Source organism: Eretmochelys imbricata, chromosome 11 (assembly GCF_965152235.1).
Source record: "Eretmochelys imbricata isolate rEreImb1 chromosome 11, rEreImb1.hap1, whole genome shotgun sequence".
In the NCBI taxonomy this organism is placed as follows: domain Eukaryota; kingdom Metazoa; phylum Chordata; order Testudines; family Cheloniidae; genus Eretmochelys; species Eretmochelys imbricata.
In genome coordinates this window covers 52897771-52924730 of record NC_135582.1, presented here as the reverse complement: position 1 = coordinate 52924730, position 26960 = coordinate 52897771, and the positions used below count along the sequence as shown (strand labels likewise).

The 26960-nt window shown below is 39.1% G+C and overlaps 1 protein-coding gene across 5 annotated transcripts in view; it reads right to left on the bottom strand.

Moving 5' to 3' along the window:
- Positions 1-26960, bottom strand: part of GLS (glutaminase) — a 105565-nt gene that overhangs the window by 36086 nt on the left and 42519 nt on the right. For 3 of the 5 annotated variants that reach the window (XM_077830483.1, XM_077830485.1, XM_077830486.1), the window contains 7 exons: positions 20524-20556; positions 20182-20240; positions 18031-18097; positions 17341-17391; positions 13757-13933; positions 12881-13012; positions 10999-11091 (listed from right to left, as the gene is read on the bottom strand). In XM_077830483.1, the coding sequence (XP_077686609.1) occupies positions 10999-11091; positions 12881-13012; positions 13757-13933; positions 17341-17391; positions 18031-18097; positions 20182-20240; positions 20524-20556 (612 nt within the window). Of the gene's footprint in view, positions 1-4314; positions 4998-5095; positions 9830-10998; positions 11092-12880; positions 13013-13756; positions 13934-17340; positions 17392-18030; positions 18098-20181; positions 20241-20523; positions 20557-26960 lie in introns of those variants that run through there. The other 2 variants (XR_013347555.1, XM_077830484.1) reach the window with 2 other exon arrangements.

The following is a 26960-nucleotide window of genomic DNA, read 5'->3' as shown; positions in this document are numbered from 1 at the left end:
AAGAGCTTCTAAATGAAGTTCAGACCACACCATTATCTCCTCTTATTCCCTGGCGCAAGCCTATAGGTTAGATGCAAGCTTCAGCAGGGCGGTCCCACAAGCACTCTTCAAGTAGGCCTTTGTTCACTTGCCTCGTAGCTTTCAGATGACTGCTTGCTAATTACGAACAGCGGAATCTGTGTCCTCAATCACTCAAAGAAATTACGATTCCTTTACAGTAACTGTAGTTCAAGACATGTTGTGCACACAAATTCTGCATCCAGCCTTCTCTTCCCACTCGCTGGAGGCCCAATCTCAGGAATCTTATTGGTGAAGGAATTGAGCGTGGGCTGCCGCCCCCCCACCCCTCTGCTATAGGCACCAAGAAGGCATGGAGGGGCACAGGCATGGCTTCATGGACGCGGCTATTCCAAAAAAAAAAAATCCAATCTCATGCACATATGACGCATGTGCACCAAAAGTGAAATATGTACAGACAACACATTTCAAAGAGCTACAGTTACTGTAAGAAGAAAAGGAGGACTTGTGGCACCTTAGAGACTAACAAATGTATTTGAGCATAAGCTTTCATGAAGGCTGTAGCTCACGAAAGCTTATGCTCAAATAAATTTGTTAGTCTCTAAGGTGCCACAAGTACTCCTTTTCTTTTTGCGAATACAGACTAACACGGCTGTTACTGTGAAACCAGTTACTGTAAGGTGACTTTAAATCACCAGATTTCTACCTGATTTCCAACCTCATCAACACATCTGAAGGTATGTTATTTCATCTTTTATTGCAAGACTCTTGGGGCAAAGATGTCTTTTTTGTTTTGTAAAGCAGCTAGCAAGCTTTAGGCCAGGGGTCTCAAACACGCAGCCTGTGGGCTGCATGCAGCTTGCGGGGTTCTTTCGCATGGCCTGCCAAGTGCCCCTCCCCTCCTGCCCGGCCCCCTGCCACTCCCTGAAGCGGCCGGAACCATGTCCTGTGGCCCCGGAGGGTGGGGGGGACTTCCAGGCACCGCCCCCCGCAGCACCCATTGGCTGGGAATGGGGAATCGCAGTCAATGGGAGCTTCGGGGGAGGTACCTGAAGGAGCAGCAAGAGCAGCACACAGAGCCCTGTGGCCCCACCCGCGACGTGGTTCCAGCTGCTTCCTGGAGCGGAGCAGAGCGGCATGGGGCCAGGGCAGACAGGCAGCGAGCCTGCCGTGGCCCCGATGCACACCACTGCCACCCAGGAGCTGTTCTAGGTAAGCGGCACAGGGCCGGAGCCCATACCCTGAACCGCTCCTGCACCCCGCACCCCAACTCCCTGCCTGCCTCCTGCCGCACCCACACACCCCTGCACTCCAACTCCCTGCCCGAGCCCCCTGCCATACCCTGCACTCCTCCTGCACCTCAACTCCCTGCCCTGAGCCCGCCACACCCCCCACCCCCTGCAACCCCTGAGGGGTTGGGGTGGGGACTTCGGGGAAGGAGTTGGGAAGGGGTGGGGCAGGGCCTAATGGAAGGGGTGGAGTGGGGGTGGGGCTGGGGCAGCAAGAAGGGGGTGTCAGTGATGCGGCCCTCGGGCCAATGTACTAGTCCTCATGTGGCCCTCATGGTTATTCGAATTTGAGAACCCTGCTTTAGGCACTGCATAATCACTACTGCGAGGCCCAGAGTTATACAGCCTCTTGCCATTGTAACAACTCGCATAAATGTGGAATGTCGTATGTGATATCTGGATCCCTAAACAAAGCAACAGAACAAAATGTACTGAAAATACAATTCACGATGCATGTTAAATCGTTCCAATAATAAACTCAAGTATAATTACAAAAAAACAGCTCTCTCTGATGAACATTAACATTTTTAAATAGTGGATTCAACTTTTCAACGAAAGAAAGATGAAACTTTGCACTGTTTTGCCCAATGTAAACCAAATTAAAAAAAAACTACAGCAGTCCAGATACTAATGAGAAACAGGCAGAACACTACCATTTAAATAAAGCTCATTCTTGAAGTAGTATGCTATGCATTAATAATCAATGACATGTATGTATCAAGACCTGAAATAATGTGAGCAATAATATTTTACAGTGCAGATGAGTAAATACTTGGGTGATTTAGCCGTTTTCACTCTTCCCTTTTTTCTGGCTTCCACTTTACAATACCCAGTCCTTTTGTCCATCAAAAATTATCTTTAGTAGATAAAAAGGCACATATTAAAAAAAACCACCCAAAACACAAGGGGCACATACAAAGTAAGTTATTGTATTTGTAAACTCCTTCACCTGCCCCACAGCTACTCCCCTTCTTTAACTTTCCTCATCTTGCTGATTGAAGACAACTAAACTCTTCTGATCAGGGATTTATTTTGTCTATATTTTGAAAAAGTCCAGCACACTTCTATTCACTGTGTTATAAAAATATTTTTCAAAGCATGTTATAAGTAATTACACTTTATAAATTCATTTGGAATAAAACTAAATCCTGTTTCAAAACCATTCACATTAAGGATCTCTATTTAATATCCTGCACTCTGAGTGCACTTCCATTGACATCAACACTAATTTTGTTACAAAGCATGCAGAATATACCAAAACCATAGGGCTCTTTCAAAAGCCAGCTATTGCCCCAAAAAGCTGCAACAATCACTACCAACCTGTTTAAACCCCAAATCCACCTACCTTTAAGATGTTAAAATGCAGCATGGATAGGATTGCCGGGTGTCCAGTTTTTGACCAGAAGGTCCGGTCGAAAAGGGACCCTGGTAGCTCCAGATAGTACTGCTGACTGGGCCAATAAAAGTCCGGTTGGTGGCATAGCGGGACTAAGGCAGGCTCCCTGCCTGCCCTGGCTCCGCTCAGCTCCTGGAAACTGTCAGCATGTCCCTGTGGCCCCTAGCAGCAGGGGTGATCAGGGAAGTGCTGCATGCTGCCCCCCACGCTGGCTCCACAGCTCCCATTGGCCGGGAACTGCCACCAATGGGAGCTGTGCGGTCGGTGCCTGCGGGCATGGGCAACACCCAGAGCCACTGGCCATGCCTCCTCCTAGGGGCTGGACATGCCAGACGTTTACGGGAGCAGTGCGGAGCCAGGGCAGGCAGAGAGCCTGCCTTCGCCCTGCTGTACCACCGACTGGGAGCCACCTGAGGTGAGCGCTTCCCGGCTAGAGCCCACATCCCGAACCCTCTACTGTGCCCCAACCCCCTGCCCCAGATCGGAACCCACTCCCGCACCCTAACTCCCTCACAGACCCCCCACCCCAACCCACTGCCTCAGGGTGGAACTCCCTCCTGCACCCCAACCTCCTGCCCCAGCCCTGTGCTCCCTCCCAGAAGCCACACCCCAACCCTCAGCAGTCAAACTCCCTCCTGGAGGCCGCACTCTGAACCTCCTCCCACACCCCAATCCCAGCCTGAGCCTCCTCCCTCACTGCAAACCCCTCAGCCCCAGCCCGGAGCCCCCTCCTGTACCCAAAAAACCCTCATCCCCAGCCCCACCCCTGAGCCCGCATCCCCTCCCGCACCCCAACCACCTGCCCCAGCCTGGAGCCCCCTCCCGCACCCTGAATCCCTCATTTCTTGCCCTATCCCAGGGTCTGCAGCCCCAGCTGGAGCCTCACCCCCTCCCACAATCAACCCCTGCCCCAGCCCAGTGAAAGTGAGTGCAGGTTGGGGAGAGCGATCGACCTGGGAGGGGTGGGGGGGGTTTGGAGTGAGTGGGGGCAGGGCCTCAGAAGGGGTGAGGCCTTGGGGAAGGGGGAAGGGCAAGCATGCTGGGTTTTGTGCAATTAGAAAGTTGGCAACCTTAAGTATGGAATGTTTTCTACATTATAAATAAGATTTAACAGAAGTTATACTTTGCTAATTTAAAAAAATGATTATTGATAGCCACAGTTATTAGTTTGGCACCAAAACCAACATGCTTACTTCCCCAATTATTTTGCCAGACCAAATATTGAACTTAAATTCTATCCTCAGCCATGTAGTTCCAAAATGATATCAATGATGCTAATGTTTAAGCAAAAGTAAAAACACTATCATATTAGTTTCTGCTTTGTAGAAAAGTGTGGGAAGTTGAAAAGAACCATGACAAATATTTTTATTTGCAAGCTTCTAAGATCGTATTTCTAACAAAAAGAAAAAAGAATGATTTCACAAAACATAGTCGAGAGATTCTTTAAAGTGTTTTCAATTACTGTTTTAACTAACTTGCATCATCCACCATACCTATTTTAAACCAGGATGACGTTTCTGGAATATGTTCACTATCTTATTTAGTCTCAGAAAATATGCTTGAATGGAAGTTATCCTTCACCGATAAAAAAAAAATACAATAAAATTGGCTTAAAATAAATTTATTACACAATACAAAAATAAGCCTGAGCAACATACATAAACACATACAATGTGAAAGAAAAATGGAAAACAAGACAAGTAACTTAAAGAACTGAGCCAAAAGGTATAACACAAATGCTAAAATGAAGTTTACAAAAGTATTTACATTTCCAATGAAATGCTGATGCTGACAAAAGAAAAAAACAGCTCAAATGCTTGAATATCAAGAACTGGTATTGCCATAACACAGATGAATACTAAATCCTTTATATACTCAGAAAGATCTTCAATAAAAACATTTAATAATTAGCCCCACCACAACATTCTTTAGGACCCTATTCACAAAACATACAAGTAAGCGTACAGGAATTGCAATAGTGGATCAGGCCATGATCCAACTAGTTGTGTAACCTATCACCAACAGCCGCCAGTAACAGAAGCTTTTGAGGAGGAGCAAGAAACTGTGGAGATGGCAGGTTATGGGATAAACTGGCCCAAAGGAAAGTTTCCAACTTATCCACAATAGTTAGAGGTTGGCTTATATCCCTTCCAAAACTTAAAAACACTCTGGACATTCTTGTTATCCATATAAATGTCCAATCACTTTTTGAATCCTGTACGTTTTGAATCCTGCCACATTTACCACCTATGACTTGCCTCCTCTTCTCAAAACTCCATGTATAATTTACATACCTAAAAGAAAAGGAGTACTTGTGGCACCTTAGAGACTAACCAATTTATTTGAGCATGAGCTTTCGTGAGCTACAGCTCACTTCATCGGATGCAAGTGAGCTGTAGCTCACGAAAGCTCATGCTCAAATAAATTGGTTAGTCTCTAAGGTGCCACAAGTACTCCTTTTCTTTTTGCAAAGACAGACTAACACGGCTGTTACTCTGAAACCTTACATACCTAAATACTTAAAGCTTTGTGGGTTACTATTTTAAGATCTGAATCCAGCAGAAACAATTTCTCCAACTTCAGCTAGTTTTAAAATTAGTTCCAAATAATGTGAAATCAGCAAAGAATGTACTGAGAGCTATATTACGTAAACCCTGCCCCACACAGGTACACTTTCTTTTTAAAAAATATTCAGCAACGTGAGTTCTTTTCACTAGAGGGCACAGATGCTTAGGCCTGGTCTACACTGGGTGGGGATCAATCTAAGTTACATAACTTCAGCGATATGAATAACATAGCTGAAGTTGACGTACTTAGACCTACTCACCGTGGTGTTTGCACTACGGTGAGTCAACTGCTGCCGCTCCCCCATCGACTGCCTGTGCCTCTCGCGGTGGTGGAGTACAGGAGTTGACGGGAGAGCGCTTGGGGGTCAATTTATCGCATCTAGACTAGACGCGATAAAATCGATCCCCGCTGGATCGATCGCTGCCCACCAATCCAGCAGGTAGTGTAGATATACCCTTAGGCTCCATCCTGCAATCCCTCTGAATGTTCAATACAACTTAACCAAATACAGCAGTTGAGCACATCTGAGGTGTGCACATGCAGAGTTTTGCTTGCAGTATCGCAGTGACTACTGTTTTACCGTAACTTTCTTATTCATGTAAAACTGTTGATTTTAAGGACATTTAAAGACCTTAACTAACCTTCCCTTACTCTTACTTTACTGTAACCCTGGAAAAACGTAAGCAAAACAACTTGGATAAAATTATATGCTGAGTTTTCATTCAGTAATTTATGCCATTTTTCTGAAGTGCACTTAACAGTACTTGCTGCATTATTTTACTAGGATTTCAAAGTCCACTGTATGTTAATTTTCTGAAAAGGTTTGCCTAAGCAATTTATAATCGTATGCTTCAAATGCAAATAGCCCCAATAACAGAACTATAAAAAATATAATGTATTGCTACAAGAAGATCACTTGGATTCACTTGCAACCATACTTGTTTATAGAACATCTTAAACAGTACTTCTACATTTTTGTGAGACAGGTCCTTGTTAGCTATAATCATTCCTTAAATGGTATAGTCAGGATAGGTTTCCTCATCACCATTCACGGCACGTCTTGCTTTAAGCATTTTCTTGTTTTATAAGATCCCAAGTTGTTTCAGAGCGCATCCCTTCCTTTTAACAGTTCAGGCTATGTCTACACTACACACCACTTCCAGCAGTACACAGAGCATCTGTTGTAGCTAAACGCCACAGTAAAAAGTAGGCTGTGCCCACACTGTGGTGTGTAGCTACACATCTCAGTGACAGGCTCTGCCAGGAGTGGGACAGCAAAAGCTTCAGAAGTTCCCCATTGCCAGAGCCTTTCACTACGTAGAGGAAAATGCTCTGGCAAGGGGAAAGCTGGGAAAGGCTCAGCTCTTCCCCACTGCTAAAAGTATTTCCTTGTGGCAGAAGCAAGCTCCAGCAGCCGGGCGCTGGCAGAGCCTTTCCATATGGTATGGAAAAGCTCTACAGCAGGGAACTGCCCAAGCCTTCCCCACTCTCTCCTCCCTGCCACAGTCTGCCCCAATGCAGGAGTCTTTTCCTGCAGAGGGGAAACGCTTCGGCACCAAGGAGGCAGCAGGACTCTACATTGCTAAAAATATCAGTGTAGACAGGGGGGCACAGCTTGGGCAAGTAGAGTATGTACTCACATACCCATACCCTTCACCCTGTCTTTCCTCTACTAGTCTAAGCTAGGACTCACCAGCTACACTATTATTTTGTACCCATGCTAGGGGGCCTACGTGAGCACGTGCGCTACATGTCTCAGAGTGGTGTTTAATACAGACTCTGTGTGTGTGTGTGTGAGTGTGTGTGTGTGTGTGTGTGAGAGACACACACACACACACACACACACACCCCCCTACACATACTTTTCTGTCCAAAAGAAAATTACATATGTAGTTTGAGACCTTTATGTAAACGCTAAACCAGTAGCTCTTAGAAAGAGATCTGATCTGAAGTTATTTGGGCAGATTTTTGGAATTAACAATAAATTAGGTCTTTGTATGGTGGTTAAGTGGAAGGGGGCGTGGAACAAAGCATAATCAGCTAGAGACAAGGGCAACGGGGGTCAACTATATAGGGAGTGAAGAATTTTACAAGAAAAATCAGCATCAATAGAAACACATAAAATGGCTATGCATTTGGCCTCTAGAATTCAGAAAATATGGCTTCCCTGTATATCACCACCTACATAGTCTGAACTACTAAGTAGGACTGTCAATTAATTGCAGTTAACTCAAGTGATTGATTCAAAACAAATTAATTCAATTAAAAAATAATCGCAATATGCATTTAAATTTATTATAAATATTTTTGGATGTTTTTTTACATTTTCTAATATACTGATTTCAATTATGCTAAACACTCATATACCCCTTCATGCTTCGGCCACCATTCCAGAAGACGTGTTTCCATGCTGATGAAGCACGAAGAGGCATACGAATGTTTAGCATATCTGGCACATAAGTACCTTGCAATGCTGGCTACAATAGTGCAATGCGAATACCTATTCTCACTTTCAAGTGATGACATAAATAAGAAGCAGGCAGCATCATCTCCTGTAAATATAAACAAACTTATTTGTCTTAGCAGTTGGCTGAATGAGAAGTAGGACTGAGTGGACTTGTAGGCTCGAAAGTTTTACACTGCTTTGTTTTTGAGTGTAGTTATGTAACAAAAATAATTCTACATTTGTAAGTTGCACTTTCATGATAAAGAAATTGCACCGCAGTACTTGTATGAAGGGAATTGAAAAATACTATTTATCTTTTTTACCGTGGAAAAGTTTGTAATAAAATATAAAGCAAGCACTGTACACTTTGTATTGTGTAGTAATTGAAATAAATATATTCGAAAAAGTAGAAAACATCCCAAAATATTCAAATAAATGGGATTCTATTAATAGTGAGATTGAAACGGTGATTATCGCAATTTTTTAAAAATCTCACTATTAATTTTTTTCTAAATTGTTTGACAGCCCTACTTTTAAGATTTATGCTGACCATTTCATACCAGATCAAACTGTTCCACAGTATGAACAGTGCATTATTTGAGACTAACATGCTCATAATTTGCGGTAAAAGATAGAAATTTTGTTACTAGGGAAGGACTACACAGAGGTGCAAAGTAGATAAACAAAAAACGAAGAAAAGAGGGGGAAACTATTTCTATTAACTTATAAAATTATATTACGTGTATGTGTGTGGGTGCATATATAATAGAGGTAAAAGATATTATAACTGCTAAAATTAATTCAGAGCAAGACAAGGTGGGTGATGTATTATCTTTTATTGGACCAGCATCTGTTGGTGGAAAGAACAAGCTTTCAAACTTCACAGAGCTCTTTGCAGGGCTCGCAGAAGAAAAAGAGCTCTATGTCGCTCAAAAGCTTGTTCTTTCCACCAATAGATGTTGGTCCAATAAAAGATACTACTTCACCACCTTGTGTCTCTCATATCCATGGACCAACACAGCCAGAACAACTGAAGTACTTTCATTTGCATTCAGTAAGACTTAAAACTGTTTAAAAAGTAATAAACATTTCTAATTTTTCTTTGAATATATTTTCTCTTCACCTATCCCTCTAAAACTAAGATTGCTTACATTCTTTAAAATAAAAGTGGAGTGTAGTATTATTAGTAAGGCAGACTTATGAGTCATACCTGGCAGGACAGCTCCTAGAGGATCACTCACAATACTTCAGTAAGAAATCCTTCTCTTCCTAACTTAGCTAACTAAGCAATTAGAGCAGCTTTGCAAGCTAAAAAGCCACTTGCTCTTCTATTAATCGAATATTAACATGCTTAATTTAAAATGATTTGATTAAAAAAAAAATATGATTTGGTAATTTACTTTGCTTACGTTTGCTAACATGGTGTATCAGAGGGATGCTATTTATGCTTTTGTAAGTGTATGTGAAACAAAAGATACGGGTGCCAATGTCAAGATTCACAAACCGTTTCTCTTTCAGGTATACCTATTTAGGGATTCGTCATCTTACTGTATTCTGGTGTACTGTTTTACTTTATGTTCCAGATATACAATACTTGCACTACTCTATGTTCCAGATCTGGTAAGAGGACACATCACAAAATCTTCTCAGAGCTCCATAAAGTCCTCCTTTAATTAATGTATAAATTCTCAAATATATCAAAGGAGTTATCTTTTAAAACATTTAGATTTTTCTGTTTAAAGTAAATTTACTTTAAGGAACCATGAAAGCTGGTTGACAGATTTTTTAAAAATGTCAATATTCTATTTTTGGTATAGCATATACAGTATTCACACAATATTAAAAGAAAAAAGTTTATATATAAACCAAAAATATCAAGGAAAACAACACAACTGAAGTTGTTTAATCTAGAGATGCTTGAGGGCTTTTAAAATGAAGAAATTTATGAAACTATAACCCATTCCTTTAGTTTTGCTCTCCCCGACCTTCCATTCTATACACTATGGTTCTGGAGATGTCCTCGTTTGACTCAGGTGACACTTTTTTCCACACTGTGCCTTTCAAAGCAAGTTCTTTCTGGAGACTTTCATAGTCCAATGGTCCAAAGGAATGCTAGTTGTTCAAGCAACATACATTATTTATTAGTGTACTTGAAGAAAGCAAATCTGCGTGTTACTGATATTTGCAATCAATGCCAAAAGCCTGAACTTCCACCCATCTCCACCTCTTGACATGTTATTACAAATAGTTATGGTCTGTTTTCCAGCTATACATAAAGTTCAAATTCCATATCAGATAGTTATAAAGAGAAATGTACATGCAAATAAAAACAAACATCTTTCATATTACTGTATCTTCCCTTTGGGAGACCTCCATATCCCTGTAAAATCCTTAAGGAAAACCTTTCACTATTTGCCTTCTACCCTCAAGCACCCATAACACTTCTACTATCCTTTAGTACAAAAGAAATGGAGTGATTCTCTTCAGAGCCTGAAAACAGTACTCCTCAATAAGGGGCACTAATATAGCCTCATTTTACTCTATCTTCCCAGCCACACATAAATGCTGAGTGCACTGCCTCTACAACTCTCTGCGGGTATGTCTACACTTGGAGCTGGAGATGTAAACAGCAGCTCCAGCAGACCTTCCCACACTAGCTCTGATTGAGGTAGTGTACTGAAAATGGAGAGCAGCTGCGGCAGCATGAGCAGCAGGAGGGGCTAGCTGCCCTGAGTTTGACCCCACTTGAGACAGCAGGCACTAGCCCCTCCCACCACCACGGCTACGTTTCCATTTTTAGCACTCTAGCTTGATAAGTGCTAGCATGGGTATGTCTCCTCGAGCCGGATTTTACATCTCTGATTTCAGTGAGATCAATGTGAAAAATAGTGACCCCAGATCTCATGCACAGCAGTGCAGAACAAAAAGACTAAGCTACCAGTTGGCCAAATTTTTATTAAAAAGTAAGTAGAATAGTGAAATTCATCCTGAATATTAAAATACCATACACCCACTCTAGCTGGGGAGAAGAAAAAAGGCTGAAGTCTTTAGCAATTATGAATCTTACACAAAATCTTGTAACTGTTTAAGCCTCATCACAGATATGACAGTCTTTGTCACAAATAAACTGTGCTCTGGTGAAACTAGACTGATAAGCTTAACTTATCTTTAATTCTTGATGCAATACATGTCATTGAGCAGTTTTATGTTTACAGATGAACCTTATATTTTCCAGCTGACAACTATACAAAGTAGTCATTAAAAGAACTTATTTAGCTTACCCGCTGATCGCCGCCTTCTCTGCGAGGATCAAGCTTCTTTGCAAAGTGCCTCAAGTTATCATAATTATGGAAATTGCACAAAGAAACCAGATCCTGAAAACAGTCAAAAATAAACTACATCATCCTTTGTATACTGCATAGTTTATTAATTTTCTCAACTGAGGTTGATAATGCACACACTTTAAATATTTTTGCTTCACAACAAATATGACTTACTTGGCTAAGTTCCTGACTTACAAGAAAAGCCTCTTGTTACTCTCTTCATAAAATGTCCTTCCATACATTGGTAATAAAGACATGTTTTCTGGTTGCAATACTGAATTATTGCTGGTATTTTGAAAGAAAGCTAACTTACACCAATATTTCACGGTACAGGTATGATAGCATTTGGTTTTGTAATGTACACTTCACAAACACTTGCGAGGTGCTATATATCACAGTAACACAAGACCTGTGATAGGGAGCTGAACAAGGAAGATTCACTGCAACATTTGATTTTAATTAAACTAGAATCACTGTAGGGAAAGCCAATCACAAGTATTATGGCAAGTAGTTTTTCCACGCTGTTGCAGGTTAAAGAACAAATTTATTTATATATAATATATATACACATTTATAGTTATTTATTTTGCAGCAAAGTGAAGGTTGCCAAAACATCAGTGATTAGGTCTTTCTTTATTAAAAAGAGTTGTTTTTAAAAACAGTTTGATTTTAATTGGAAAGTATTGTTTCATATAGGACTTAAAGGCAAACATAATAAAAATAGTAAGAGAGACAATGTACCAGCACACACACACCAGAATGAGGTGCAAACTTGGATTGTTATGCATTATTCTGATACAGAAGTCACGTGAATGAAGTACTCTAAATGTTGCACAATGCTCTAAATATTGTAGTATCCTCTGTTGAGGTCTTTGATTGTCTGAGTACCGCTTAATTTGCACTGCCACCAGCTGTAGAGAGAAGAGAAAGAGGCAGAAGGCATCCCTGCCATGTTCCTCTCTCTGTTTGGAAGGCCAGTGATGTGTCACCATTCATTACTACTGTGGAAATGAAGTATTGTACAAGATCTCTACCAATTAAAGAGGTTGGCCAGAGTCCAAATATTCTTAACACTGGCACCAAACAGGGCCCTTCAATTTTTTAAAGGTCATGTTTGCAGCAAAAGACAAAGCTAAGGATGTCTGACAGTTCTCTCTGTGGAGACTTTCAACCCATCTTCTTTCTTCCCAAACATACAAGTATGATATTGGCCAAAATATAAGAAACACCATTCCCATTTTATTATTAGCCGTCAAAGGCCCCAGTAAGCAGTGCTAAGTAAATGAAATTATTGTTATTCTAACATATTGGAGCGAAGTGGAGTTTGTTAGTGTCTTTCTGTGAATAACACATACAAAATGTCTCTATACAGAAGACAACTGTCAGACAAGCCACCCTTAGCTTTGTCTTTGCTACAGACTGGACCTTTGAAAAACTCACGTCCCTGTTTGATGCCAGCGTTAAGAACATTTGGACTTTAGCAAGCCTCTTTAAGGTGGAAGAGATCTTGTGTTCTAATATATCAAAGAAATCAGTGCCATTCTCATGTCACAAGACACTATTCCTTTAAATTTTTTCATGAACATGTTTTCCAAGATTGGTTTCACCATGTTTTCTAAAGGTTTGCATAGTCCAATAATGAACCTAATTTGAATTACAGCCACGAAAGTCAGAAAACAAGACTGCTTTTCAATCTCAGGTCAGGTCAGACTGGAATTATGTACATGAACAAATTTAAGGATTTCATTTAAGTTCAGTTAGGCCTTAGCCATGCTAACCAATTAGGTAAATGTTGGTTGCAAAAGACAAATTATTGAAAGTTAGAGGAAGCCTTCCTTACATGACAGAAGTGAATCCCTTTAACGCTGTTGCCCATTTTGTCCAAAGGAGGTGACCAGCACATCAGACCCATAACATTAGGAACAACCAGAAGAATGCCACCAGCAACTCCAGATTTTGCAGGAAGACCAACCTACAGGAAGTTAAAGACTTAGTATACTATGTTAACATTCTAGTCTGTTGTGTTATTTGTAACACTTAGCACACAAAAAATTATTATATAGCACTTTAGCTGATCCTTCCCAGAATATTTTCTAAGTTGGGTAAGCATTATTATCCTTGACAGATAAGGCACACGGAGAGACAGAGCAGCAATCACATTGCTCGCCTAAGGTCAGACAGCATATTAGTGGTTCAGCAAGAACTATACCCCAGGCCCGATAATCTCAGCAGAGAAGTGAAACATACACACAGATGTCCAACAAGTCATTGATAATTTGCAACAATGACAGTGCTACAAAATAGTATGAGCGCAAAGATCCCTTTTGTTTAACCGTGACAGCTTAACACGACTTGGGTGTGCCTGCGTGCATGCAATATTTTACCACCTAATTTAGGATTTCACCAGTTGTAACATTTGTTTGGATAAAAACTAAATTGAATAAGCAATGTAGATATTGCTCTTGTAAGAGATGAGTTATATCTTTGAAGCCCAACTTATGTTTTAGGCTGAAAACAGTACTTGTCTGAAATACCTTGAAGTGCTTAATTTCACGATGCTGTAAGTAACAGATTTTCAAAAAAATGTTGTTTTCAACTTCTGATTAATTCACATAACAGCTTAAGTATAAAAAGGTCAATCCTGAAATGTTTGTTTAAAAGCCAGTCTAGATTAGTTTCACTTGCCAGATACAATTAGCATCCAACAGTTACTCACATGGAAGGCAAACTGTCCTGAGAAGTCATACATGCCACAGGAATGCATTAGACTCAAGGTATTCCGGACTGATTCAGGGCTCAGTACTCTTTCACCAGTAATTGGACAAAAGCCACCATTAGCCAGAGTTGCTGCCATCACACTAGCCGATTCACAGGTCACTTCAATAGAACACAGCTAATGGAAGGGAAAAATAATTCTTATTTGTATGTATAATCTCTATGTACATACAATATGCTAAAGAACAACTGCAGGTCTACATACTAGCGTCATTGCATGAGTTGATCTGTATCACTGAATAATGATTATTTTTTCGTCTCAGTCAAAATGGTTGGGCTGTTTTCTGATAACAAGTTCTGGGGAAAATGTTGTTTTGCTCATTTTAAAAAATTCTAGTGAGCTTTTCTTTGAAAAGCTCTAGCATCCCCACACTTTACGGCAGCTATTTAAAATTTGGCAACGGATGGCTTTTTTCAGAAATGTGTCTTGTGCGAGCTGCATGAAAATCTGTCCAAATTTGGCCAAATTATAAGCCTTTGTAAAAATGCAGATTGTACATGCTCAGTAGGAAATTATTAGATTTTAGCAGCATAATTCCGAGAAATTCTATCCGTGTTAACCATGCTCTAGGTGGCAGATGAACCGGACTTTCCCTGAAACTGCAGCTCTGGGCAGCAGGCAACGTTAGGTCAGGTCACCTGAGCTGAGAGCAGAGAACCTGTCTCTCCGGTGCTCCCAATGACCAGCTCCTGAACACAGGCAGCACTGAAAAGGAAACTGCCTGATTCACATGCAGAGGGGGTAAGAACCAGAACTGTTTGTGTGTATTTCGGGTGAGGGAGAACAGACTGAAAAAGAACCTAAGGAGGGGTGGAGAAGACACCACAATGACATGACAGACTGGATAAGTAGGTGGTGCCAGGGGGAATGACAACTAGGACAGGCTTGGCAAAGAGATGAGAACCAATGGGGTCATGGGAAGGAGGTGAGGGGAAAGGGAAGATACATGCAGCAAGGAGTTAGGGTGCAGGGAAAGAACTGGGTCAGGCTGGACAAAGAAACTGAGATAAACTGCAGTGGATGAGGCTGGGGAGTAGACAAACACTGAGATTGGATGAGGAACTGGAGAGATTAGGAGCCACTGGGGTTGGGAATGTGGGCGGGGAGGTGGTATGTGAAAGGAGGCCAGAGGAGGGGACAGATCAGATGAACAGAGGGCTGGGGAGAGGACTGGGCAAAGAGACTGGGATGAGAAGCCTGAGAAGCGGAGACTGTAACCAGCTAGCTGAAGACAACAGCTGAGACAAGAAGCCAGCAGTGAGACAGAGACAGGACTGGGACAAGAACAGGTTGGAGGGCACAGGGCAGAAGGAGGTCACACACTTGGTGGGAAACGAGCAAAAGATTGTGTCCGTTAAAGCACGCTTCCTCTAGAGCCTACAATGGAATCCAAGATTCCTGAGTCTCACCATTCTTCTGCTATCAGCAAGTATGTGTGAAACCCACTGGCAAAAGTGTCCCATATTCCCTCTAGAGCTAGTCTACAGAGAATGACAAACTAGTATTACTCTGTTAGCTTAAGTGGCAGGAGGTTTGAGTAGTAGTTCTAGAGGTTCCAACCCTACTTATAAACTGTGTGGAAGTAAATATGTCACATGATGGAATTTGTTATTTCAGTTTGCTTTAAAAAAAAAGCTAGGAAATTACACTGAAAACTATGTTAGATGTTAAGGTTATCAAATCAATCATTCAAAATAGACAGGAAATGACAAAATTAAGACTGCTTGTGTAAACATAATTTACCTTCCTTATTGCATTATACTACAGTCTTTAATTACTTGATAGCTTACTATTTTCTCCACAGTACCAGATTTATTCACTGCACAGGATGGACCTGCTCTGAGGATGAAACAGGGTTGTGTAGTGAAAGAGGCTGTTGTCTGCAGGACCGTGGCCTCATTTGTTGCACAAACTGGAAGGGAGTGTAGTGAATACACTATGTAGTTTGTAAGACGACAAAGGATGGTCTCACGGCTAACACAGATGAATACTGAAGTAGAAAACTGGATTCTATCCCTATGTATGGCACAGAGTTCTTATGGGATGCTGGGCAAGTCACACCAAACTTTTCACATGCGGTCACTAATGATGTGTTCCTCATTTTCTGGAGGCCTGAACTGAAACCATAAGGTCTGATTTGCAGACTGCTGAGCACTCACAGCTGCAACAGAAGTCAATGTGAGCTGTGCTTGAATATATCAATTGCTATATAATGCTAAGTACACTTTGAGATGCCTAGGACCGGATTTTTCAAATTGGGCACCTAAAATTAGTGGATACTTTTGACCTTAATCTCTTGGTGCCTTGATTCCCCATTTGTAAAATGAGGTAATACCTTCTCATCTCACAGGGATGTTGTGAAAATAAATTAATTAATGTCTGTGAAGCACTCAGACGCTACGATGAGCATCACAGAAAAGCCCATGATGAAATAAAAAATTCTACATTCAGAGCAGGTTTTGAATAGAGTACAGTAAACAAGGTATGGGACCACATACTGAACAATGAGAAAACAAAATATGGAATTAGCTGTTCACCAAGGGAGGACAGTCCATTTCGTGCACTGAATGAGACTTAGGTCCTGTAAGAAAAAACCTGTATGTGATATTAGAATGTATCAAAATATATAATAAATACTACAGCTCTTAAATGCTAGCGCAATCCAGAACATGTTACCACAATTCTGCACTCACTTTTACTGTTTACTAACAACAATTCTTTGACCTGAATATTAGTTTGGCCTTGTCTAGTTGAGGTAATAAAGGCAAACACTAAATTGGCCTCACAGTGCTGATGCAGCTTATCATAGATAAATGAAATAGTCAATAGGTCAAGAATCTACAGGAGTCACTTCCCCACCCATGAATGTTAAGATAAAGCTAATGTTTAGAAATACTCTGCTCAGAGTTAAGCAGATAAGAGGGAGTAATATGAACCAGAAACGTGCTCCTTTTCAAAACATTGTTCTTGACTTGTTAGTGCTTCAAATTTGACAGGGACGAAATGACAGAAAGGCAAAATCTAGTCAGTCTGTGGACAGTTTACAGCATGCACAGCGTGAATGGTCAGTGGATTATCTGTGGAAAACCCGCGCTTGCCAAGTTTTTGTGTCGTGACAAGTGCAATTATTTTAGATAAAAGCAAAGCAAAAAATGGGCTATTTGACTATTTACACAATATAGTTTCTTGTTTGGCTCATAAGAATTAATTAAACAAGAGAGAGAAGGGGTGCAAAAGTGTTGCCTCACTTTGAATACTACCCTCAAACTTGAAATTAAAAATTTGTATACATATTATTCTCTCACAGCAGAAACTTGCTAATTCACATAACCAACGGAGACCCAAAAGTTAGTTTTAATTTAGTTTACGAGTTTAATACATCAAATGTTCTCTGTTCATTCAAAAAAATTAGGTATTAATGGGCTCCTTTATATCTATGATTAATTCAGTTTGTGCTGCTTCCACTTTCAAAACTTTATTTCAATTCCATTATAAATACTCAAGATTAAATAAGAATCAGTCACCTGAAAGTAGAAATCTAATACAGCAACCATGTCTGTGCCTTCTGGAAAACACTGGGGAAAGAAGTAAAAGTAATCTTTTAAACATGTTGATTATATCAAGACAGTAAATCAATTTTAAACTAAAAAGATTTAAAAAATAAATAAATTCCAGCCAGTGTTTAAAACATTAGTTTTAATTTTAAAATCTAGCCAACACTTATACAAATATTTAAAGAGAAAACTTTAACGTTAAGGAAAATTAAATGACATTCTGTTTAAAGAGCTGCAACTGTTAGACAGCTTAATACTCTCTAGCTACTAAAACACCTTTATGTACGACTTGAAGCATAGAATCTTTAACTATATATGGCAACACCTAAAAACACCTAGAGCATTTTTATTTTTTAATTTTTTTAAAAAGAGTCACTTGTACTGAATCTTTAAAAAAGTTATAGGACATGACTTTAGAATCAATAATCTAATAAGCAGAAATGAGATTTGGGCTGTTTTGTAAGATTACCTAAATATATGTCTACATTCTCTCCAAACTGTATAAAACAAACATACTTGCAAACTCTTGTACAAAACACACACAGTATTCTAAACCATGTAAATAAAACCCAGATTATAAGATATAATGCCAAAAATTCAGAGGTCAATATTATGAGCAGTAGAAGTCTTGCAAAACCAACAAACAAAAGATAGATAAACCTTCTTTTCTTTCAGGTAGTAGCCAATTGCAAAATTTCGATCTCCACTCTCTCTTTCAGACTGGAACCTGAAAAGAAAAAAGTTTTCAAATACTTGGACTGTAGCGAAGCACAATGGTGAGAGGGGTTTTTTTGTTTGTTTGTTTGTTTTTAAACTTATGTGCAAAGGCAGATGTCAACAAAAAAGAAACCGGCAGAGAGCAATGAAAAGCACAATTTTGTATTTGTTAAAAATCAAGCATTAAAAAAGGTATAAGAATACTGGACTCACCAAGTTGTGCACTAGCTAGTCTATGTAAATCACACCATCTCAACACTGTTACCCTCGTCCTGTCCTACTGCTCCAAACTTGCCCCCACTGAAGCCAATGGTAAAATTCCTAATGAATTAAAGAATTCAGGAAAAGACCCACTGTTCGTTAAACCCATTCAAGTCAAGTCTTGTCTTGAAATTAGACTATGCTGCTCAGAAAGGAGTGTGTTTTATGTTTATACAGCACATTAGACAACACTGCACCTGCAGCTCCCCCTCTGGGCCCAAATTTTAGTTAGGGGTATATAGTAAAAGTCATGGACAGGTCACAGGCCGTGAATTTTTGTTTACTGCCTGTGACCCATCCATGGCTTTTACTAAAAATACCCGTGACTAAAACAGTCTTAATTATCAACAGTAAAAATGACCAGTGTTGTTTGTTTCATTCACTCTACTACTGTTTAGCAAAACTCGAGCAACAACACAGGCACCTTCTCTCTGCAGATTTGGAAAGATGCTGCATTAATTTATACTTGGTTCACACATGGAGGTTACCCTGGCAACCACAGAACTTTAAGTGTCATTTTTTAAAATATAAGATTAAATTCTGAAGAAATTGACAATACAGTGTGAATAGATTTTAAGTCCTAATTAAAGTTTACTCTAATTCAATAACATTCTCTCTCTGGTAGAAGAGTAAATAACTATGCTTTTATCAGCGCAAAATCTAACACAATAAGGCTCAGAACTGAACTTTAAACAGTTGAACAGTATCTACTTTTACTGGTTACCAATAAAATATACATAGTATATATAAGCTGATTTATAGGTAGGCCAGTAAATTTTGAAACAAAAGCACAAGACCCTTTTCTTAAAAGTAATACTGAAAGAGGCAAGACAGTAAAAGGAAAGAAAAGGAAGGACATATGACAGCGAAATACAATAAATATACACCTCCTTGTGATTTATGCAAGTACAATCAAGAGGGATTTGACAGTTAGAAAAAGGGAATCAGGTTGAGGCTCAAGTCAACAGGTAGGCAGCTGCCTAGCGGTGCATGTAACTGAAGTGGTGGTTTGAGTGTCTGAACAGGGTGCAGGGACAGAGAAGGTCTGGGTGAACACGTGGACAATCTCACATTTGCAATGAGACTCTTCTCCCATTAAATTTATGTTCATAGTTAAAGAAGTCTTAATGAAAGCTATCAGCTGCCACAGTAAGCATTCCTGTATCAACTATACTCAGGTAAATTACAATCACCTCTCTTCCACCCAAACCAATCAGCATCCAAAATTCCCCAAGACTATGGAGCACACTTATGGTTTCCATAGGAGTGTTGCCTCACACAGCCCTCAGAATGGTGGAAATCCTGCAGTTGTAATAGAAAAGCCTAGTTTTCCTGCAGGAACCCTACATTCTAAGAGTTCCATAAGGGGAGTTTCCCCATCGTAAAAAAATTATATAAATAAATAAAAAACCCAAGCAATAACAACTGTGTAAAAGAATGATTTATAATCCTTTTGGTACAACTAATGTTAAAGTGGGCGGTTTCATTTTTGGTATGAATGCCAGGCTTACACAGTTTTGATCTGTAGTTCCCACATAAACAGCACTCAAAGGGAGAAGACTCTCAACACCTAAGAGGGAACCACTTGTACATAAGATTTAATCAAAACTATTATCAAAGAGACTGTCGTACATTAAGTACCACAAAAATGAACATATATTTAAATCAGAAAAATGTAAATCATATTAGGACTGAAGTAAGATCTTAAATATAAAGGGTGAAATCCTGTCTCCACTGAAGTCAACTGGAGCCTTACCACTGACTTAAAGGGGGCCATGCTTTCACCCTAGATATTTTACCACCAAACCTCAAACAAAAACAAAAAATACTCACGTGGCATTATTGAATCCAACATACTCATTACCAGCCATATTATTCATAAACTGCATCATCTATAAAAAAAAAAAAAAAGCATCCCAAAATCTTCAAATCTGATAACATCATAACTCAGACCAAATTTTTAACCTGGCCTTAACTGAGACTGTTTTGGGGCATACAGTGAAAGTCATTAGGATGTCTAAATACCAAACTGCACCTACAAATCAGATAGCTGTTCAAACAGCTCAAGTGTCACCTGCGATTTGAAGGCAAAAATTCCGTGAGGACAATGTGAGCCCCTGTATCATCAACTCTAAATATGATAAACAGCACCAGAATTTTTTAATATTCACTTACATAGTCAAATTTTTCTGCATTATTTGCTCCTTGCTGAAAGGAAAGAAAAAATATTTACAAGAATTGTTAACATACAAAAAACTGTAGTCAGAAGTTCACTTAATATAATTAGTTTTTTTACTTGTATATAACTAATAAAGACGTAAATGTATAAAGATATTTAAATATAAATTACTACGATCATTTTGTATATTAATATAATTACAATAAAAAATTAAAAAGTTAGGAGAGTAAATAGCTCAGATAACATTCATACAAAGAATGCTACAAGATGTTTTTATCAAATACCTTGTATATAGGGGATGGATTTAATCAGAAAGAAAGGTATGCTTTATTTTAAGCGCTCTCTATTCAACACAACATATTGACAAAGAATAGTATATAGTAATATACGTGACACACATACAAATTCATTGTGATCAATGTTCCTATAATGAACATAACACAGGATTACAAGCATAAGAGGTTAAAGATCTTGTCTTAATTTATATTAGCGCTGAGCACAGAAACTTTATAGGCTGGAGTCTGAATTTGTTTCCTATGGTTAGTGTTCATGCTAAAAATTTAATTCAGATGGACGACTTAAAATAAAGTGTTACCTTTACTATAAAAATAACTTCACTTAATTTCAGATTTAAGGTAAGTATCCTACCTATATAAAGAAACTGATTATTTGGGTTAGCAAAATACGGTATTATTAAAAAGCTACAATTTTAGAATCTTAAAACCTCAAGTGACAAAACACTAAAACTACATCAACATTTTGCTAGCAATGTTTTTGTTAAAATTAGTTCTCAGGCAATTTTTTTAAAGGATTTTTTCTTAAATTTGGTAAATGCCAGTGAAAGATGTATTGGCCCTTATCTCAATTTCTGATAACTGGCCTGCCATAAATTCTTATGGGGGGGGCCCAAAAAAATAAAAAAAGCTCATGCATTTTACTTTGTTTTCAAAACAGCCAAGCAGCTTCATTTTAATTTAAGAGAAAGTTCACAAAACAATGGATTAAAAATCTGAAATCGTATCAGTTGGCATCGTATAAACTAATAGACAATACATCAGAGGTTTGTTTTATAAACCACTTCAGTATTGAAGATATTCTATTTAGATAAATATTTTTGGCTAGCATATTACCTCAAACAAATCAAGAAACATTACTCACACTATGTTTAGTATAGGGAAAACAAAAAACGGAAGCTTTGCATGTACCGGCATTTTACTTAATGAAATGCATAAAGCCAGTTTCATTTCCCACTCTACAAGTGGATTAAGGTGTTGCACATAACCTGTGAAGCCCTACGCATCAACTCATCTACAAGAGAATGTGCAGTCACACGTGTACGATTCCTAGCTGAAAGGAATACCACACTGCTGTGCCAAAATGATGTGCCAATGGTCCCTTACGCTTATAAAATAAAAGCTAATCAATAATCTTACTCTTAGAGCCAATAATCTCTAGCTAGACAATATCTAACAAACAGGTATGCTAAAAAAAATTCACAATACATTTCATCAAAATGTCTTGTATAATATACCAGAATACAAGCCTTAAAAATGTAATGCCAAATCTGTTCAATGAAAAATAATTAAAAAAAGAAATTACCAACTTCATTGAACTGTTGCAGTTGTCAAAATATTCCATAGATCCTAATGCTGTAAAATATGTAACAACATTTAAACCACAAAAACCTTTTCAACCTTTTAAATGCACAATGAACATCTTTTTGGGAAATCGGGTCAGCATTAGTTATGGGATGCTGCATCAATAATCATAGGGTTAGACATTTAAAATAAAATGAAATAAGTTATGCTTTTGTTAAAAAAAGGGAGGAGAAAGATCATGCTTTGTGAAAAAACAAAAATACATTGTATTTCGGTTCTTTCTTGCCCAAGTGAAAAAATCCTGTACACTTTATTAAACTGATTTTACTAACAAAATATAAACATGATGGGCAAAAGTCAGATGTACGATTAAGATATGAGTACTAACTATTTTCGTTCAGCATTTAAAAAATTCAGTGTTTTCTTTTTCTTTTTGTAAGCACCATCTGAGTTCACACTGGGGGAAGATAAACACTTTTACACAGCATCTTCTGTATACAGGTACTAACAAGCATGTTGATCAGCTGTACACTTAGGTCGTGATCTTGTACACATGCTTTCTTAAGTTTAAACATACAAGTAGCCCCACTGAAGTCAATGAGGCTACTTATATGCTTAAAGTACATGCATAAGTGACTGCATGATCGGAGCCTATATATACACAATATAATTCAGAAAAAGAACAAAAAGTTTTATTTCCATTATGTGTTGATAACTACAGTAGTGTCCCTTTTTATTTCTACAGACGAAGGAAGCATACCACCCACCTTCTAAATCAACAGGACACAGAGACAACACATATTTTATGACTGAAGTTCAAATATAGATACTAAAATTTAACTTTGACTTTCTATGGAAATATTGAAGATATTTTTGCTAATTTAAAGAACTAAAGCCAGGGCAGCTTTTGGCCTCTAAAGTTTTATTTGACTTAGCCTGGTTTTCCAGTTTGTGGCTTTAATTAATTGATATTTTTAAAAGCTTCATAAGCAATCCATCTATCTAGAATGCTAATGAAAGGAAATATTCCATGCAACGTCTTCAGAAACACTAATATTACATATATTAAAATATATATACATATACACACTTATTGTAGACATGCTTGTGTGTATATTTTTGTATATGCAGTTGTGTATATACACACATGAATGAACAAACATTTATAAATGAACACAATAGTTTAAAATGCTAAGACAAACAATCTGATGAGAGATAGGAAATTCAAAAGTTGTGACATGCAGCTCTTAAAACTCATATGCATTTTTATTTAAACATAATGAAAAAGTTATGGCTCGCAATCCTAACTTTGAATTTCTTTGCTTGTCAATTTATGTTAGGACCTTAGTGGTTTCTAAATAGGCTGAGGTTTTTAGGTGGGGTGGGGGGGGTGTTATTTTTTCCTTTCTAAAAGCAATTAAATTATTCTGTGGAAGTTTGTTCTTATTTTAAGATAAACATTCTCCGACTTGGTATAATTGAGTAAGACGGTAGCATTTTGTTCCCATAATATGAAGAGCATATGAATACAAGTGCATATGTATTTGACATAGCAAAACAGAGTGCTGTAAATACTTGTCAAGGAATGCAATAATAAACCCATGTAAAACTGACTTAATGAAAAGCAACTTTTCATTAACATTTGAGTTGTAGTTGACCAGACCATAATGTAATCAAAATAATTTCTTAATTTGAAAGCAACCCAATGTGGTAAAAATATAGCAAGATGCTTCAACATACCTAACAATTTTATTTAGATCTTCAAAAAATGCACCCTTGAGTGAAGACTTTATTTGACAAATTTCAGTAAAGCGGAATGCTAGGATTACGTTTTATAAAGCCCCCAGAAAACGCAAATATTGACATTATTTTAATTACAGCAGCAAAATTTTTGCATTTGAATACATCAATTTATCTCTTAATGGCTTTATTCTAGCTTTCTGTACTTACACCCTTTTTTTTGGTTAATCTGTGCATGCTCTGTGAAAACTGGTGTCTTGGCTGCTTAGCATAACATTTTCACCTCTGAAATACTTGGGGGCACAATGTCAGACAGTATTTGATCCACCAAGAACAATACTGACATACTTAAAATTATATATGTTTATATATAAACTATTTTTCTTGTGTCCTTAATGTAAGTATTGAATACTGTGTGAGATTATAAATTCTTTACATAATTTGGGACACTGTGCACTACAGAACAGACTCTATGCCAGCTAGTGTAACATTAAGTGAAATTTACTCCAGTTGTAATAGGTCATAATAAAAAACAGACAAAAGAATGTGAATATTTACTAATCACTGAATCAGATAATATAAAGAACTGAGAAACAAGAAAAATCCTACAAGTTTGAGTAACAGACGAGAGGTAAAATAGCATGAACCAACACCCAAGTAAAAGAGGAAATAAAAATCTTGGGCATTTCTATAATCACGCTGGTACGTTTTCAAATTCATATGCATACACCTATTTAAGTGTCAGACAACCAGAAGATAAATTAAGAAAAAAGATGGCATGTGCTTATGTACCTATATTATTAGATATACTGGATGAAAAGCAGGGACTTTTCCTATCAAGTGGTATGAAGATGGAGTATGAAAACCATCTTTAAACTTCTATGAACCTAAAGGTTGTGTAGTGGCACTCAACAGGACCACGGCACTGTCATTTCTCTTTACTCGCAATCTCATTTAATTTTGTGAGTCACAGCACTTCACGACAAAGGTAATGTCAGAATACTATGAAGGATGTAAAACTGCTGGAGGACACTAATTTATATGCTTAGTTTAAAAAAAGTGTCTGAAGCAGCTTAATTGCACACCTTATCTTTCTGCAAGGTTATTTAAGTTTAGCTGAGGATGTGCATGCACTACTTCTATCCTGATCTTTATTTTTTACCCCTATGCTGATAATCCTTTGCAACTCTCCCCCCCCCCCCCCCCCCAAGGACTTTTGATAGCACTCATTACTGTAGTATCTAAATGCTTCCCATTTCAACTGGAAGAGAGAACTGCACTTCATGGAGCATCCAACTCTTCTCCTTTCCTTAACTGCGGAACCTTCTACTAAAGATGTCTTTGTTTTTACATTTTGTGCATTTAAGTCCTTCCCATTATGGCAGGAAAGCTTTATCAATACAGAGGGGGTCTTGCAACATGCCCTGTGGTACAGTTGCCAACTTTCGAATCACAGAAAACTAAACTCTCTTGCCCTGTCCCTGCCCTGGGCTTCGCCCTGTCTATGAGGCCCCACCCCTTCTGTGAGGCCCTGCCCCCATTCACTCCATCGCTCCCCCTCCCCCACCCTCAGTCACTTGCTCATTTTCACCGGGCTACGGCAGGGGCTTGGGTGTGGGAAGGAGTGAGGGCTCCAGTAGGGGTGTGGGCTCTGGGGTGGAGCAAGGGTGCACAAGGGGGCTCTGGGATGGGGGTGGGGTGGGGTGGGGCTGAGGAGTTCGGAGTGTGCAAGAGGGCCCAGGAGGGGGTGAGGGGTGCAGGCTCCGAGCAGCGCTTACCTAAGGCAGCTACCAGGAAGCAGTGACATATCCCTCCAGCTCCTAGGCATAGGTTCATCCAGGGGGCTCTATGTGCTGCCCCTGTCCGTAGGCACCGTCTCCACAGCTCCTATTGGCCACGGTTCCTGGACAATGGGAAATGCGGAGCCAGTACTTGCAGCAGGGACAGCACATGGAGCCCCCATGGCCGGCCTATGCCTCGGAGCCAGAGGGACATACTAGCTGCTTCCTGGGAGCTGAGAGAAGCTGGGACAGGGAGCCTGTCAGCCACAAGCCAACTGGACTTTCAACTGCCCAGTCAGCGGTGCTGACCAGAATTGCCAGGGTCCCTTTTCAACAGGGTGTTCTGGTCAAAAACTGGACACCTGGCAATCCTACTCTGTGGTCAGATTCTGAATCAATTTCTTCTCCTCTGGCAATTCCTTCCACAGCTATCCTGTCCTCCCACTCCCTTAGTGAAAGATCCATTCTTCCTCTCAAGCTCTCATGAGGTTTGTCCTGGGTGCCATGTGTTGTTTTCCTAAAGAAGTACAGCTGTCTTGGTACGTTACAAAAGGAGATGCAGTCACTGATATAGATAAATGCTTACACATTAGGAGCTTTGACAATCAGGGTCAAGGCCTCAGATGGCAACAGCAGATCAAATACTGACAGGGTCACCTATACTAGATAAATATATATCTCCCCAACAATGCACCATTGGTAGTTTGCAAAAAACTGGCTGGTTACATGGTGCTGCATCTCCATGTTTCAAAGTGTTGTATTTCACTGAAGACAGCTAAAATGATAATAAATACTTTCCTAAAATTTCTTTTCCATGTGAACAATTGCTGTAATTACCACAATAATGTTATATTATTGTGCATGTAAGGGAAAGTGGCTGCCTAATCATAAATGAGAGGGGAAATGGTCTAAAAGCCTTTTTATTAAGATCCAGTCAGCAGCAGGAAAGAGATTCAGAACCCCAAAACTAAAGCACTTTTACATGGTTTAAATCTCTGAAATAGTTATGTGGGGTGTAAGTACAGTTAGAATAGAGCCTGAAATTAAGGCACCAAATTTTAAATACACCAGTATATTACTGGTGTTGTGCAAGCTTTTAAAAAGTACATTACATAGTTATGCTTAGTAGGAAAAACCAATATGAAAGTTAACAGTAAATAAGTAATAATATGTAATTGGGTTTTGCAATTAATTTAAGTTCGTATTCTTTTCCAAGATATGTATAACTCCAACTGTAGTCAGAGTGCTGTGTGTGATCCCAAGGGCAGAAATTTTCCCCTTAAAAGTGTTAAGATACTTATGTCAGCAACAACT